At 41.1% G+C, this 17606-nt stretch overlaps 2 protein-coding genes across 7 annotated transcripts in view; one reads left to right on the forward strand and one right to left on the reverse strand.

The window, feature by feature from the left end:
• The window catches only part of LOC135542480 (intersectin-1-like), a 65584-nt gene extending 53850 nt beyond the window's left edge, over positions 1-11734 (reverse strand). For all 5 annotated transcript variants that reach the window (XM_064969449.1, XM_064969450.1, XM_064969448.1 and 2 more), the window contains exon 1: positions 11591-11734. The gene's annotated coding sequence lies outside the window, so the exon portion shown is untranslated. The remainder of the gene's footprint in view (positions 1-11590) is intronic.
• A 235-nt stretch (positions 11735-11969) lies between these two features.
• LOC135542482 (quinone oxidoreductase-like protein 1) lies at positions 11970-17592 on the forward strand. Of its 2 annotated transcripts, XM_064969457.1 has the most exons (13): positions 11970-12182; positions 12272-12330; positions 12457-12534; positions 12805-12877; positions 12993-13037; positions 13235-13303; positions 13425-13558; positions 13730-13841; positions 14318-14416; positions 14639-14751; positions 15986-16091; positions 16272-16317; positions 16916-17592. In XM_064969457.1, the coding sequence occupies exons 1-13, from the start codon at positions 12095-12097 to the stop codon at positions 17013-17015; spliced, it is 1122 nt and encodes a 373-aa protein (XP_064825529.1). In that variant the 5' UTR covers positions 11970-12094; the 3' UTR covers positions 17016-17592. The 2 variants fall into 2 exon arrangements, with proteins under 2 accessions (XP_064825529.1, XP_064825530.1); XM_064969458.1 differs by having other exon boundaries at positions 11970-12330.
• The last annotated feature ends 14 nt before the right edge of the window (positions 17593-17606 follow it).

Below are 17606 nucleotides of genomic sequence, written 5' to 3' on the forward strand. Positions count from 1 at the left end.
AGGAAAAACACGGCATGAAACACTCTTCAGTTAACACACAAACTCTCCCTCCCTTCCTCACTCTGTCTCCCTTACACACACACACACACACACACACACACACACACACACACACACACACACACACACACACACACCTCTCCCACAAACACCAAACAATTTATTAAGGTGCACCAGAAAGAAATATAGTTTAGGCTTACATTAGGCCTATATGAATGCTACCATTGAAGCACATCTCATGAGCAGCAGACACTTTTCCTTTCTTTGTTTTGGACAATTTAGGCTACAGACACGCCGTTTTCTTTACTGTAAAGATTCAAGCTTGCCTGTCACAAAGCAGGTGCTCCATTTTCCGTCTCTGCCACTCAGAGGCTACATGACAGAACTTGCAAAGTCTACTCAGACTGGTCTGTGCTCTTGGTTATAACAGATTCAATTATACAACGTATCAACATTGCTCGCTTTACGCACTGCTCCAATTTAACAAAATGTACAAATCTAATAACAGAAGACTCATCAGGATCTGCATCTCTGCTCGACATCACGGCTAAATTCGATTTAAAAAAGAAAACTGACAGCGGGGCGGAGAAAAGCTGGTTATTGAGGGTTGGTAGGGGACACTGCTGGCTGGTTACAGCTGTCACGTGAACATAGCAGGAAAGTGAAGTGGATATTACTGGACCTGTGCACACAAAAGACTAGTGGCTTTAAACTTAGCTGAATTTATGAACTAAACTGACTTTATAAACATTTTAAAAAGACGCTAGCAGGTTCTTTAGATTTATAGAGCTGAAAGAGTTGGTGGTATCAAACGAAATAGTGCCAAAGCATTCTAAAATGTTGGTAGCATGTTTTGGTATTGTGATATTACCGTGCAACACCACGGCAGTGTCACTCACAGCTCAGGGGGCAGGACAGGACAACAGTGCAGAACAACATTCTGCCTGCTCATAGGACAACATGGATTGTCTCAGTTACACTGCCTCTGCACATTTCCACTGCTCAAACTAATATAGAGGCCAAAGGGAAAGGGTGAGAACAGTGAGTGTGAAAATAGTGTCCTCTACCCGTCTTGTTTGTAAATTGTCAATGCTCCCTGACTGTCTAACTTTCATTTTTAGATTATTTTTGGCGAGCTGGACCCAGTCAAGAAACTGTATGCATGTAGATCCACTATCATTTCAACACAGTTTCTATTGGGTCGAGTCATTTTGTGTTGTTCTTGCTGCAGTTTGACGCGACTGTTAGCCGTAGTTGGCTAGCTAGCAAGCAAGGGATAAGAGTGTTGCCAACCAGCATGGAAACGGAACATTTAGAACAAACGACTGGGTTGTGTCCATAGATCTAGAACAAAAATACTTCACGATTGTGTCTGGCAACATAACTGATGGCTTGGCTAGAAACAGATGTGTTGGGACTAGGCCTATATTTTCATTGATGGATGAAATAGTAGCATATGAACACATTTATCAAAAATAACGTTTTTATTTCATTTGTAACCCATTGTAGAAAAACCATTGTACACTCAAGGTTGTGCAAAACTACCTTTTTAGCACGGCTGTGCTGCAGTCATAGGTACAAGGTGGAGCAGAGCACTGTAGATCAGCATATCCCTGCTAAAAAAGTAGTTTTGCACAACCGTGTGTACAATTGCTTTATTAAATGTATTTTTACCCATCTACCAATAGGTCCCATTTGTGAGTTATTGGAAAACCTCCTTGGTCTTTATGGAACTTACAGATGTGAAGAGTACAGAAATTAGGTAAACAGTATTATTGCAGAGTGAGTCCATGCAACTTATGAAACTTGTTGAGCAAAGTTTTACTCGTGAACTTATTTAGGATTGCCATAACTAAAAGGGGTTGAATACTTATTGACTTGAAACATTTCAGCTGTTCATTTTTAATTCATTTGTAAAAATCTCAATAAACATCATTCCACTGACATTATGTGTAGACCAATGACCCAAAAATTTGGTAGCACAACAAAATGTGGAAAAAGTCAGGGGGTGTGAATACTTCCTGAAGGCACTGTATGTATGCATAAATGATTAGTAACTAATGCTTTAGGGTGACATGGGGCCAAAGCCCTCTCATTGAGCCCGCCATAGCAGATGTGTGTCCACTAAGCCCTGAGTACACTAAGTCAGGCTTATGGCTGTTTTCTCTGTGTCTGAGCTGACCATGTTAACTCCAGTGGAGGTTGAATATATCCCTGATACACAACAACCAACCAGACAAAGCAATAATAAATCCTGGGCATTACTCTTTGGGCTAATTCTTCCATCGTCATTAAGTGGATGAGGGAATTACGATGATGAACAAAATGTGTGTGGAACTGGAAGTCGATGTGTTTTTGTTCTCTCTCCATCTTAATTGGGGCATGGGGTGATGGGACAGTGTGAGGGGTAATAATAGCCCCCCCACTTCACCCTCACTAACAACGCCTAGACACCCACTCCGGTGTGAAAGTCCTGTGCCACTACCGTTATGACATTCCTGTATTGTTGACGTCCAAAGCAGTGACACACTGGAGGACAAAAGTGGCTATGACAAGTTGAGGGACTGTCATCCTCGTAGGGCTAGGGCCTAAAAATGGTCAAAGACTCCAGCCACCCAAGGCAGAGACTGTTCTATCTGCTACCGCATGGCAAGCGGTACCGGAGCGCCAAGCCTTGGAACAAAGCTTCTACCCCAAAAGACATAAGTTAATCAAATGGCTAACTGGACTATTTGCAGTGGCAGCCTTATTTTGTACATAATCTATTGGTAAATAGCCCACCCATTTTCACCTACCTCATCCCCACAGTTTTTATTTATTTACTTTTCTGCTCTTTTGCACACCAATATCTCTACCTGTACATGATCATTTATCATTCCAGTGTTAATCTGCAATATTGTAATTATTTGCCTACCTACTCATGCCTTTTGCACACATTGTATATAGACTCCCCTTTTTTTTCTACTGTGTTATTGACTTGTTAATTGTTTACTCCATGTGTAACTCTGTGTTGTCTGTTCACACTGCTATGCTTTATCTTGGCCAGGTCGCAGTTGTAAATGAGAACTTGTTCTCAACTAGCCTACCTAGTTAAATAAAGGTGAAATAAAAAAATATATATATATTTTTTTATTCTCATCTATTATAGGTTTTTGCACAGACTCTCTTGCACAGGATCCATGTACACTCACTGGACTGACCACATTCCCACATATACTACACTGGACACAAACACGCATATTGACTCCACACACATACAGTGGCAAGAAAAAGTATGTGAACCCTTTAGAAAAACCTGGATTTCTGCATAAATTTGATCTGATCTTCATCTATGTTGGAACAATAGACAAACACAGTCTGCTTAAACTAATAATGCACAAACAAATTATACATTTTCATGTCTTTATTGAACATGCAGTGTAAACATTCACAGTGCAGTGTGGAAAAAGTATGTGAACCCTTGGATTTAATAACTGGTTGACCATCCTTTGGCAGCAATAACCAAATGTTTTCTGTAATTGCAGATCTGACCTGCACAATGGTCAGGAGGAATTTTGGACCATTCATCTTTACCAAACTGCTTCAGTTCAGCAATATTCTTGGGATGTCTGGTGTGAACTGCTCTCTTGAGGTCATGCCACAGCATCTCAAATGAGGTTGAGGTCAGGACTGACTGGGCCATTCCAGAAGGGGTATTTTCTTCTGTTGACTTCTGTGTTTTAGGTCGTTGTCCTATCTTATCACTCAACTTCTGTTGAGCTTCAATTGGCGGACAGATAGCCTTACATTCTCCTGCAAAATGTCTTGATAAACTTGATCATTAATTTTGCCGCCAATGATAAGCTGTCCAGGCCCTGACGCAGCAAAGCAGCCCAAACCATGATGCTCCCTCGACCATACTTTACAGCTGGGATGGTTTTGATGTTGGGGTGCTGTCTTTTTTTCTCTCCACACATAGTATTGTGTGTTCCTTCCAAACAACTCAACTGTAGTTTCATCTGTCCATATAACATTTTGTCAGTAGGCTGTGGAACATCAATGTGCACTGTTGCAAACTTCAGACGTGCAGCAATGTTTTTTTTTGGACAGCAGTGGCTTCTTCCGTGGTGTCTTCCCATGAACACCATTCTTGTTTTACCTATCGTAGATTCGCCAACAGAGATGTTAGCATGTTCCAGAGATTTATGTAAGTATTTATCTGACACTCTAGGATTCTTCTTAACCTCACGGAGCATTCTGCACTGTGCTTTTACAGTCATCTTTGCAGGACGGCCACTCCTAGGGAGAGTAGCAACAGTGCTGAACTTTCTCCATTTACAGACAATTTGTCTTACAGGGCTTTTAGAGATACTTTTGTAAACATTTCCAGCTTTATGCAAGTCAACAATTCTTAAACATAGGTCTTCTGAGATCTCTTTAGTTCGAGGCATGATTCACATCAAGCAATGCTTCTTGTGAATAGCAAACTCAAATTTTGTGGGTGTTTTTTTAATCGGGCAAGGCAGCTCAAACCAACATCTCCAATCTTGTCTCTTTGATTGAACACCAGGTCAGCTGACTCCTGACAACAATTAGCTTTGAAGAAGTCATTAGCCTAGGGGTACACATACATTTTCCAACCTACACTATGCATTTTTAAATTATGTATTCAATATAGACAAGAAAAATACAATAATTTGTGCGTTATTAGTTTAAGCACACTATGTCTATTTTGTGACTTAGATGAAGATCAGATCAAATTTGATGACCGGAGCACCAAGGTTCACATACTTTTTCTTGCCATTCGCTGCTGCTACTCACTGTTTATTATCTATGCATGGTCACTTTACCTCTACCTACATGTACATATTACGTCAATTACCCCATAGCCCTGCACATTGACTCGGTACCAGTACCCCTTTTATATAGCCTTGTGATTATTATCTGAACTGTTTTACCATTTTTCCTTTAGTTTATTTAGGACATGTTTCAAACTTTTTCTTTACTCTGCATTGTTGGTTAAGGGCTCGTAAGTAAGCATTTCACTCTAAGGTCTACACTTGTTGTATTCGGCGCATGTGACAATTGATATGGCCTAAATATTAGGGCCGAGACCCTACCAGTAACGCGATCCTCATTAGTATCATGGCAAGGAAACAAAACAAACTGGATTTAGATTATTTAGAAAAACAGCCCTAATGTTGGAAAGAAACCTTGTGTTGTCATTCAGAGCCACGCTTAGTTGTTTTCCAAGCTACAGCACATAATATTTTACATACAGCAGGTTTTTAAATGACCAAATAGGTGGCCTGCTTCGTGTTTTCAGTTTTGCCATGGAAAAAACATTGCGAGTCACAACCCTACTAGTTAAGGTGAACAGCATCAAGTGGGGCTGACTAATGGCACAGGAGTATTTTTTCTGGATCAAAAAGGGCCTTAGGTGGTGGGCGTGGCAGGGGACGTGGCAATGCCAAATCGTAGTGATGAAGAGAGTTTAAAACACCTTTTATTGAACTGCTACAGAACTAAAGAAGTATGGTAAATGATGTATGCATAAATTGCAAGACAGTCTCACTGTGTTTTTGATACTCACATGGATGACAATACTAAAGATATATGGTGGACAATATTATGCATTGGGAAAAATAAGATTTGGAAGACAAAATGTATTATGACTTTTTGTCCACTTAAACATTATTGTTTTAAATGAATCAAACGGGGGAAAAATTATATTTGAATGCTTGACTCCAAAAAACTAGTTGACCTACAAAAACTTCAATGGACACTATTAAATATGTAAATCATGTAGCATAATAATGAACCCATTTATTGATGTGAAAACACATTTGTAATCATATCTATTATTTATAAAATACTTTCATAAAGATTATTTTACATGCAAAAAAATTTATGAGCGCTGTCGGCACGGCCCCACATCTTTTCATTAGCAATTTTAGCATTTAAGACAATTTCTTGCAGTTCAATTAATTTTTCCATGGAGCCAGGATACAATTTTGCAGTTTTAACATACATTTCCTGCAATTCTACACATTTAGCCATGGACCTGAGAGAAAATTTTTCAGTTTTTATAGATAATTTCCTGCAATTGTATGCATTATGCAATGGCTAATGCTGCGTTCTTGTGCTCAAACTTAACCGGGACCTCCTACTCCTCTTTCTATTCTGGTTAGGACCTGTTTGCACTGTTCTGTGAAGGGAGTCGAACACAGCTTTGTACGCAATCTTCAGTTTCTTGGCAATTTCTCACATGGAATAGCCTTCATTTCGCAGAACAAGAATAGACTGACGAGTTTCAGAAGAAAGTTATTTGTTTCTGGCCATTTTGAGCCTGTAATCGAACCCACAAATGCTGATGCTCCAGACACTCAACTAGTGTCTGATTTTTCCTGCACGCATTTTTTTTTTTACAGACATTCAAGGGTTACATCAGAAGAATCCCTGCACAGGTGAGGTGGTTATTTAAGTAATCAAGTGACTTATATAGGTGTCCTTGAGGTGCTCAGTAGAATACTAATAGTGGCAAAAAAAAGCATTGTGAGAAAAAGCAATCAAAACTAGAGATCGACCGATTATGATTTTTCAATGCCGATACCGATTATTGGAAGACAAAAAAAAACTATACCTATTTTAATCGGACGATTTTTCTTTCTTTCTAATAATGAAAATTACAACAATACTGAATGAACACTTATTTTAACTTAATATAATACATCAATAATATCAATTTAGCCTCAAATAAATGAAACATGTTTAAATAATGCAAAAACAAAGTGTTGGAGAAGAAAGTAAAAGTGCAATGTGTGCCATGTAAAAAAGCTAACGTTTAAGTTCCTTGCTCAGAACATGAGAACATATGAAAGCTGGTGGTTCCTTTTAACATGAGTCTTCAATATTCCCAGGTAAGAAGTTTTAGGTTGTAGTTATTATAGGAAATATAGGACTATTTCTCTCTGTACGATTTGTATTTCATATACTTTGACTATTGGATGTTCTTTTAGGCACTTTAGTATTGCCAGTGTAACATTATAGCTTCCGTCCCGATAAACTAGTAGTATCATCAAACCATGTGTAGTTAACTAGTGATTATGATAAGATTGATTGTAAGATAAGTTTAATGCTAGCTAGCAACTTACATTGGCTTCTTGCTGCCCTTGCGCAACAGGTAGACTGCCTGCCATGCAGGCTCCTCGTGGAGTGCAATGTACGGCTTGGAGTTTGCCAAAAGGCACCTAAAGGACTCAGACCATGAGAAACAAGATTCTCTGGTCTGATGAAAACAAGATGTGGCGCTTGGCATTCAAGCCAAAGCATTCAGTCTGGAGGAAACCTGGCACCATCCCTACGGTGAAGAATGGTGGTGGCAGCATCATGCTGTGGAGAGGTTTTTCAGTGGCAGGGACTGGGAGACAAGTCAGGCTCAAGGGAAAGATGAACAGAGCAAAGTACAGAGAGATCCTTGATGAAAACCTGCTCCAGTGTGTTCAGGACCACAGATTGGGGTTGAAGGTTCATCTTCCAACAGGACAATGACCCTAAGCACAAGGCCAAGACAATGAAGGAGTGGCTTTGGGACAAGTCTCTGAATGTCCTTGAGTGGCCCAGCCAGAGCCCGTACTTGAACCCCATCAAACATCTCTGGAGAGACCGAAAATAGCTGTGCAGCAACACTCACCATCCAATACTGATAGAGCTTGAAAGGATCTGCAGAAAAGAATGGGAAAAACTCCCAAAATACAAGTGTTCCAAGCTTGTAGCGTCATACCCAAGGAGAGGAGAGGCTGTAATTGCTGCTTCAACAAAGTACTGAGTAAATGGTCTGAATACTTATGTAAATGTGATGTTTCAGGTAATGTGTGTAGATTGATGGGGGGGGGGGGTTAATACATTTTAGAATAAGGCTGTAACGTAACAAAGTGTGGAAAAAGTCAAGGGGCCTGAATACTTAATGCACTGTACAACCAAATTGAGAACTGTGCAGCACACAGAGTTCTTTCCACCATCCCCAAGAGAGGTCCAAACTGCATGCAGATAGCATGAGGGAATCCTACTCCAAAACTGCAGCACCAACATCAGAACTATCGCTCATCAAACTAACATGACCTTGGATATAAGAGAGTTGGTGTTTAAAAAAACAGACGACTATATAACTTGTCAATCTCGATCCTGCAGTGAATGCTGTGCAACCGATTGGTAGTCTGGTGACCAAAGGGCAGCACTGGTCCACTGGTCAATAATCAAAAGATTGAGGTGGGGAACTGGGCACTGGGGTAGTGACAGTGTCTATGGTGCACGCTAAGACAAGGGCATTGCCTGCATCTTTGAAACATATCTGGCTGTAACCTACATCATGTCGCATTGGCAGTATAATTGTGCTGAAAATGGACTGCAGTTGACTGTGTGGACTGCTGGTGGGTAGATTTAATGTGACACTTTTCTGTTGAGGACCTGAAATACCATGCTCCAGCCAATGTCAAGGCAAGGTTGCCCTGTAGCTGAGCAACCCAGGGGCAATAGGAGCGCTGCAGTATCAGCAACAGTGAAGCCAAAGCTCTTTCAAAAACATACATGCATGCATGCGCACACACACGCCTGTTACCTATCAGTCAGCCCATAAGCCCCGATGCGGATCAACATCGTCAAAGGTTAATGTAAAATCACAGAAAAGATTAGGAGGTTTGGTGGGCCGTTTTCCCTGCACTAGTTGGCATCGGAGGCAATTCAATTAACTTTCTAAGTCTGGAATTCTCTATGCAATAAGAACACTATGTTCAGCCCTTAGAGGAAGATTTCCAGATCCTACATCAGCACAGCCCCAGTTCAAAAGCCAAGTCAATACTATATGCATTGAAAATCTACCTACCGTCAACAAGATTGCATTTCCTATCAGACAGCGCAATTTTCTGTATTTTCTTGCCCTGACTATGGTAGGGCTGGGTGATACAGCCAAATGATCATATCAGGTTATTTTCTTTTGATATGACAGTATTTTGTGTTTTTGAAATTTGCTTTGAGTAGTATGTGAACCTAGGGTGGCAACACATACATTCGAAGTGATTTCAGTGGGTTTCTCCATTCTGATTGTTTAATACTGTTCAATTAAACCAAAAATAATTTCCTTCCTTTTAATCAATTCCTGCACTCATTTGAGATCATTTCCACACTGCCACGTAGGGCTGCACAATATGGGAAAAAAATAATCTAGACCTTATTTTTAATCAAATGTTGCAATTGCAATTTGACTTGTGCTTTACATCAAAACACTAGGGTGAACAGTTGGAATCATGGAAATAGAATGTTTATTCAAATGTTATATTTAGAATATAACAGTGGAGGCTGCTGAGGGGAGGATGACTCATAATAATGGCTGCAATGGAGTAAATGGAATGGTAATAAATGTGTTTGATATGACAACGAATGAAAATGTCTGGGAGGAGTTATTGTGACAGGGTAGGAACCAAAGTGTTGGTCAGTGTTTTATAGGAGACCATATAATTTTTGGCTACATTAAATGTTTCTTCATGTTGACAACATATTCATGCTTTGTCTATTCCTCTTTGATTTAAAAGATACTGTTGCACAAACAACACGCTGATTTAGGCCTACACCATCACTGGTATCAGGCGGTATAGCTAGCTACGTTTTCTTTGACTCAGTACATTTAATAGCTAGCAAGCGATTAGCATTAGAGGCTAACACAATTTAGCTAAAACACACCAAGGAAAAACAAACTAGTTGTTTGCAGATGTAAGAAAGTAAAAAAACATAATGGTCCATGCATCAATACTGGTATATACCGCCCAGCCCTACTCTATGATACTGAATAAAGCTGATGAAGAAAAATACAAAGCCCCATTTGAGAGGGAGATGCAAGTCCAGCAAAGCAGAGTTCCAACCAGCCTTTGCTGTTAAGGTGTGGTAAGACAAAGCAGAAAACCAAATAACTGAATTAGCACACTAACACTAATCATTGGCACCAGAGCAGTATAGTGGGTCTCCTACAAGTCAAACAAAACTCAGCAGGCTATAACACTGGAAAGCAAAACTACAGTGACAAAAGGATTCTATGCTATGACCAAAATCATATTACAAAATCAAAGCATGTCACTTCCTTCATGCCCCTCAAATAGAGATAATTTGGGGTAGGGTATCAATGCCAACAACAAAGTTCAATGCACATTGATCATTTATATGATCTTTCTTGACAGCTAAGCTGGCATGGCTTCTAGACAGCATCAGACAGTGGGGCTAGGTTTAGATAGGCCCACAGGGTGTGTGAGGCAATGCCAAACATTGCTGTTAAAAATCATGCCCTTTCTTTCTTTCTCTGCCGGTCTCTCTGATAAATACACACGCAAATGCACGCGTAGTGGCATGGCGAGATGTCAGACAGAAATATCCTAGAGTAGACATGTTTGTGAGGGATATTCATTTCATTAGCTAAACAAAAGAAACAACATAATCCAACCTGTGCAAGACTAAATATGTTAGGGCAAGGGCACAGCACAGTTCTTGTTAGATATGGCCAGGTCTAGAGCCTTCTTTTCTATTGCAAATACAAAGCTATGGCCATGTCATTCCTAATGAAGCTAAGCATAATATTTAAATTCTTAAAAGCCCACAGCACAAACTAAAGCATACCTAGCTAGCAAGCTAACTGGCAGCTAACTGTCAATGCAGCTTCGTTAGCTAGCTTGTCAGTCTGCTAGCCGGTTGGCTTAAATGATTGATTGTTAGCTAGTCTGAGTAGTCAGGCTGTAATACATAATTAATTGGTATATGCAGCCGGACACGTGTGAAAAATCTTGTAAAATGTTCCTTACAAACCAGAATGTTGCAAAAAATGACATTGAAACTTATTCTACCGGTTGTCTGTGCAGTTGTGCAGTTTGTCCTTCAGCTGCTTGAAATTTGAGGGTAATATCCACAGGAAAGAATAGTTTATTATTTACCCAACTTTTTAGCAGTAGGTAGGTATGCTTAGGTCAATATCTATTGACGAGAGAACCGAATATCAAATATATAACTGCCTTTTCCTCAGTGACGAACCCAACCATATAATAATATATGTAGCTACCAACTTGCGCTCTAAACAGTCGGGTACACAATACTTTCCTGTCGATATTTTGTCTCATATTAAGAGCAGCTGAAGGGAAGGACAAACCACACAGGCAACTGGTAGAATAAGTTCAAATATACAACATTCTGTTTTGTAAGGAACATTTACACGATTTTGCACACAACTGTTTCAGCCCGCATATAACTTACCAATTAATTGTGCATTACAGTCTGATTAATCCGACTGGTTGCTAACTAACGTTAACATCACATTCAACACAAATTAACTTGGTTGGCTAACTAGTTAGCAGGGTAAGGAACCTTGGAAACATCATACACTAAAATTCATACAATGGCATCGGACTGGTTAGCTAGCTAATAACACGAAATGGGTTGATAATCGCTGCACTGCACTTTCCTACCGACCGTCTAGTCTGCCCCCTACCAGCTAACGTTACTGTTACCAGTTAGCGCGAGCCAGGCTAGCCAGAAATTCTTCCAAATTTGTACTGATTGATTAACATATTTTTCTTACCTCATCATTCGTTTTCCATTCTTAAATAATTGATAAGCTAAGGTACTGTGTGTACGTATAAGATAAAATCGAATGGTCGATTTAGCGATATATTTTCCCTTTAATTCCAAATTCCCTTCCACCATGGGTCCGCCGTAAGGCTAAGCAAATTGGAAAATGGGGTACTACCGCGAGATGTTGAGTTTTCTGACTATCGGCATTATCGAGCCAATCAGCGAACGATATTATATGATCGACGTAAAATTGTACTAATCACAAATAGCACAAATGTGATGGAAGTGCCCTATTGGACTATAATCGTTGATTGACAATGAATTTTGTGAACACGATAAATCAAAAGACCAATGGGCAGCTTAAGCCAATCTCGCGGTATCAACATTTTTGGGCGTACAGAGGAACTAAAGGAAAACATACAAATATTTGTTGATGCATGTAGTTAGCTAACTTTCTGCCCATTTTCTTTTAACCGAAGACCGTTTACTAATATAATATGTCCAAAATGACATGTATTTGTTTTGTAAGATATCTGCATACTCATTGACATGGTTTAACAGTAATTTTGGCAGTACAAGTTTCTACTTTCAATGCACAGGTAAACAAACAGCATTGCTAGCAAACGTTAGTTGCTCTTATTGCGCGTGAATTTCACCTGCATTGCTGACCGTTTTTCCACCATGAAAGGGCTTTACTGTAAACTGGGTGAAACCGCTGCAGATGCGAAATTTGTCGTCCGGGAGACGGTGAGTGCCCAGCATAATAATGTAGCTGTCCCTTTAGTCTAGCATGCCAACCGTTTTTGCAGGAGGGCTCATAACGCTAGTTTGCTGTCGGACAAACTCACTGATTGTCTTTTCAACATGTCACAGAATGTACCCAGTGTCCTTGGTAGCAACCAGGTCAAAGTGCAAGTGAAGGCATGTGCCCTTAGTCCACTGGATATAAAAGTAAGTGTAAATGTGTGTTATACTCATTGTGTTGTCAATGTTGACTATATAGATCTAGCAATAGCCCTACTGTCTTAGTCATAATGGACAAGACTTACTGTTGTCGCTCTCAATATGCTGCTGAAATTAAGTATCTGCCCCTGTATTTTTTTTAAATATTTTTTTTTAGACCAAAGTATGTGTGTTGCTATAGGATAGGCCTGCCTTATATGACCACACAGCATGTATGGGCTATTTGTCACATTTCCTTACCCTCTCTCCTCTGGTTAGCTCCACGAGGATCTAAAGTTCCAAAGGGACCTGGTGCCAGTAGGGAGGGAGATTGTTGGGATCGTCCTCCAAGGTAAACAGAATATCCACTAATTGACCTTGTTTATCACTTTGATGTTAATTACACAATGTGCTATATTTTTGGAGCAAACCTTTAATATTTTGCAATGTTTTTGTCCTGTTTTCAGTTGGGCCTAAGGTGACCTTTTTCCAACCTGATGATGAAGTTGTAGGTAAATGTTACAGGTGGGATCTGAACCTGCTACATAAGGATAAATCATAGAGCTTCAAAACATCCCCTTATTTTGATGATTTTTATATTGTCAACGGCCATGTTCCCGATAACCTATTGAAAGACCCTTTTTTTATATTTTTGGGATATGATTGTGTATTTATCTAGACTTTGCTTTTCCCTTCTTCCACATGACAGGAATTCTGCCCTTGGATACAGCAATGTCTGGTTTGTGCGACGTCGTTGTCATCAACGAGCATCATCTTGGTATGTTGCACACATCCAAAAGTTACGCAAGAGTACATCTATAGCATCTATTAGTATTTGTTGGTACAAATTAAGCAATTGTTTCTTCTGCAATAATGACTGACTTGTGTTCGCTCACCAGTGCAGAAGCCAGAGAAGTTGAGCTGGGTGGAGGCAGCAGGGGCCATTCGGGATGGACTGCGGGCCTATACAGCCCTCCATACCCTAGCCCGTATGGCATCCGGGCACACTCTGCTGGTGCTGGACGGAGCCAGTGTAGGTATTTCCCCATAGTGGCCCCTCATCTGAGCATTCAATGACACGGTATAAATCCATAGTTGGACATCACAATGAGATGTCAGCAAAGAATCTTAATAGTAGCACACCATTTTTCTTGAAGAGAACAAGACTACTAACTGCTATTTTGGCTGTGTTTATACCTTTCAGCCCTTTGGAGTTCTGGCCATCCAGCTGGCCCACTACCATGGAGTTAAAGTACTGGCGTCAGCCCTGTCCTCCGAAGACCAGAAGTTCCTGGAGCAGCTTCGGCCCAGCGTCGGTGAGAACAGGGAGGGGGCGTGTGTGTGAATAGAGTAGCGGTGTCACAGTAGAGAAGGTGTTGGAAGTTGAGGATTGTAAATTTATGCAGCCTGGTAATAACGAATGCGAAGAGACAGCGTTATTATCTGTTATCTAAACCACTCATCATGAAAAATACAGTAGTAAAGTTCTGACAGCAACACATAGGGCCCAGTTTCTCAGACACAGGTTAAGCATAGTCCCGGACTGAAAAGCGTGCTAGATCGAAATTTACTGGGAAACTTGCCCGTAGTATTTAATCCTAGTCTATGCTCTCTGTTTCCTCTGTCACTTTTCCACTCAAATCACGCATTCTAGGAGTGCGAGAGTCTCTTGTAGGTAGGTCTTGTGTGTGTGTCCTCTTGGAGGGAAATGGAGTATCAAAAATGCTTATTTATTGTTGGTACACTGTTTAGCGTGTAGCCTTCAAAAGGGTTTCCCCTGTCCTGTGTCTAGCCAGGGTGATAGGTGTGTGGGATGCCAAGGTAGACCTGGTGGATTCTTGTTTGGAAGAGACGGGCGGTCTAGGTGTGGACATTGTCATGGACTCCGGAGGTAAGAAGCCAATGTAGGGCCGTAGGTTGTTGTTATCCATTATGCTCGCTAGCTTTATCTAACATGAATCATAGTGCTGTGAGTGTGCTTCTGTGATTTTGTATCTTAACACAAAACAGTAAAGGTTTGTAACAGGAATAGAAGGAAAATGGATTCACTGTTGAGCCCTGATGTTTTTATACCATTGACGTGTGTGTGTGTGTGTGTGTGTGTGGTCTCCAGTGAGATTGCATGAGGAGGAGCCAGAGGCCAGGTGTCTTCTGCCCTACAAGCATGACATCATCACCCTGATTGGGGTCGGAGGTCACTGGGTTACAACTGAGCAAAACCTGCAGGTAGATGGCTGTTGTTTTTTTCACCTTTATTTAACCAGGTAGGCTAGTTGAGAACAAGTTCTCATTTACAACTGCGACCTGGCCAAGATAAAGCAAAGCAGTGTGAACAGACAACACAGAGTTACACATGGAGTAAGCAATTAACAAGTCAATAACACAGTAGAGGAAAAAAGAGTCTATATACATTGTGTGCAAAAGGCATGAGGAGGTAGGTGAATAATTACAATTTTGCAGATTAACACTGGAGTGATAAATGATCAGATGGTCATGTACAGGTAGAGATACTGGTGTGCAAAAGAGCAGAAAAGTAAATAAATATAAACAGTATGGGGATGAGGTAGGTAAATTGGGTGGGCTATTTACCGATAGACTATGTACAGCTGCAGCGATCGGTTAGCTGCTCAGATAGCAGATGTTTGAAGTTGGTGAGGGAGATAAAAGTCTCCAACCAGTCACAGGCAGCAGAGAACTGGAACGAAAGGCGGCCAAATGAGGTGTTGGCTTTAGGGATGATAAGTGAGATACACCTGCTGGAGCGCATGCTACGGGTGGGTGTTGCCATCGTGACCAGTGAACTGAGATAAGGCGGAGCTTTACCAAGCATGGACTTGTAGATGACCTGGAGCCAGTGGGTCTGGTGACGAATATGTAGCGAGGGCCAGCCGACTGGAGCATACAGGTCGCAGTGGTGGGTGGTATAAGGTGCTTTAGTAACAAAACGGATGGCACTGTGATAAATTGCATCCAGTTTGCTGAGTAGAGTATTGGAAGCTATTTCGTAGATGACATTGCCGAAGGTTGGAGTAGCCAGGAGAAAGGCATGGCCAGCCGTTGAGAAATGCTTGTTGAAGTTTTCGATAAAGTCAAGTATTCTATCCATCTGTGTTGGATTAGAGTAGCCATTTGGCAGTTCATTTCCACTAGTCATCATATAAGATTTATTCATCACTACTTGTCACACTCATACATACCATGGGTGATTGAAATATTGTTTGTTTGTTACAGCTTATTAATGTGTGCTTTCTGAGAAGTTAAACATACTGCAAAAAAAACAGACCATGAACCAATGACCAATGTTATGTTGGGAGTAGTGAAGACATCTGGGTTAGATGGTGTTTCTTGTAATAATGTGTATTTATGTCTTCCCATTGACCTTCAAGTGGATTTGCTCAAGTTTGTACATAGCGTCTTTGTTTGGGGTTTAATCTTTGCTCGTCTCGCTTCTCTTTCTCAGCTGGACCCTCCAGATAGCCGCAGCCTCTTCCTGAAGGCCGCCTCCCTGTCTTTCCTCAACGAGGAAGTGTGGGGGGCATCCAGTGCCCGCCAGGGGAGGTACCTCCGTATCCTTTAGCTTACCCCAGCCCCTCTGGGTCAGCCTCTGGAGGGGGCAGGAATTTTAAAATCTCCTAACTAAAATTCATTGAGATGAAAGACGTATTGAAATTAAAATGATAAGGGGTTGAGCATGGATAATATAATTGCTAATATGTTACATGTTAACCTTACATGCTCCTTTTCAGACATCATGAAGGATATAGTCGAGAAGCTTTCCACTGGAACCTTAAGGTACAGAACTGCAATAATGAGTGTGTATGTGCAGTGCAAGTGTGAATAAGCTAGGGCCTCCCGAGTGGCACAGTGGTCTAAGGTACTGCATCGCAGAGCTAGAGGTGTCACTACAGACCCGGGTTTGATCCCAGGCTGTGTAGCAGTCGGCCGCAACCGGGAGACCCATGAGGCGGCGCACAATAGGCCCAGCGTCGTCCGGGTTGGGGGAGGGTTTGGCTGGCCGGGATGTCCTTGTCCCGTCGTGCTCTATCGACTCCTTGTGGCGGGCCGGGCGCATGCACGCTGACTTCGGTCGCCAGCTGTATGGTGTTTCCTCCAACACGTTGATGCGACTGGCTTCCAGGTTAAGCGAGCAGTGTGTCAAGAAGCAGTGCGGCTTGTCAGGGTCGTGTGTCGGAGGACACATGGCTCTTGACCTTCGTCCGTATGGGAGTTGCAGCAATGGGACAAGACTGTACCTACCAATTGGATATCACGAGAGGGGTGAAAAGTAAAAAAATATATATGTTTGAATAAGCATGGTTATGTTCTTGGTATGTTGATGAGTTTGTTTATCCTGGTGGACAGTGCTCACTTTGCCCTCTGTCTTATGCAGGCCCCAGCTAGAGGACCCGGTGCCTTTGTATGATGCCACAGTTTCCATGGAGATGGTGCAAAAGAATCAAGTCCGGAAGAGGTTGGTTATTCAACTCTGAGGCGGACAGACACTCTGGTCCAGCATTCCCCTTGTCAAAGGCAGGCTCCCAAATTCTGCCTCTCATATTTCCTATGTATTTGTGGCCAGCAGTGGTGGAAAAAGTACCCAATTGTCATACTATAGATGTCTTTAATAGAAAGTGAAAGTCACCCAGTAAAATACTACTTGAGTAAAAGTCTAAAAGGATTTGGTTTTAAATGTACTTAATTATCAAAATGTAATTGCTAAAATATACTTTATCAAAAGTAAATTCCTTATATTAAGCAAAGCAGACGGCACCATTTTCTTGTTTTTAAAATGTAGATGGCCAGGGACACACTCCAGAACTCAGACATTATTTTCAAAAGATGCATGTGTTTAGTGAGTCCGCCAGACCATAGGGAGTAGAGATGACCACGTGTTCTCTTTAAGTGCGTGAATTTCACAATTTTCCTGTCCTGCTAAGCATTCAAAATGTAACAAGTACTTTTGGTTGGCAGGGATCAAATGAGATGGATATCTAATAATGTAATTACATTCAACACATTGAGGGTTGTCTTGTTATTAAAAACCTGTGGTTAACCCTCAAGCATGAAGCATTGTAATTCTT

The sequence above is a fragment of the Oncorhynchus masou genome, chromosome 6 (genome assembly GCF_036934945.1).
Source record: "Oncorhynchus masou masou isolate Uvic2021 chromosome 6, UVic_Omas_1.1, whole genome shotgun sequence".
Taxonomy (NCBI): Eukaryota; Metazoa; Chordata; class Actinopteri; order Salmoniformes; family Salmonidae; genus Oncorhynchus; species Oncorhynchus masou.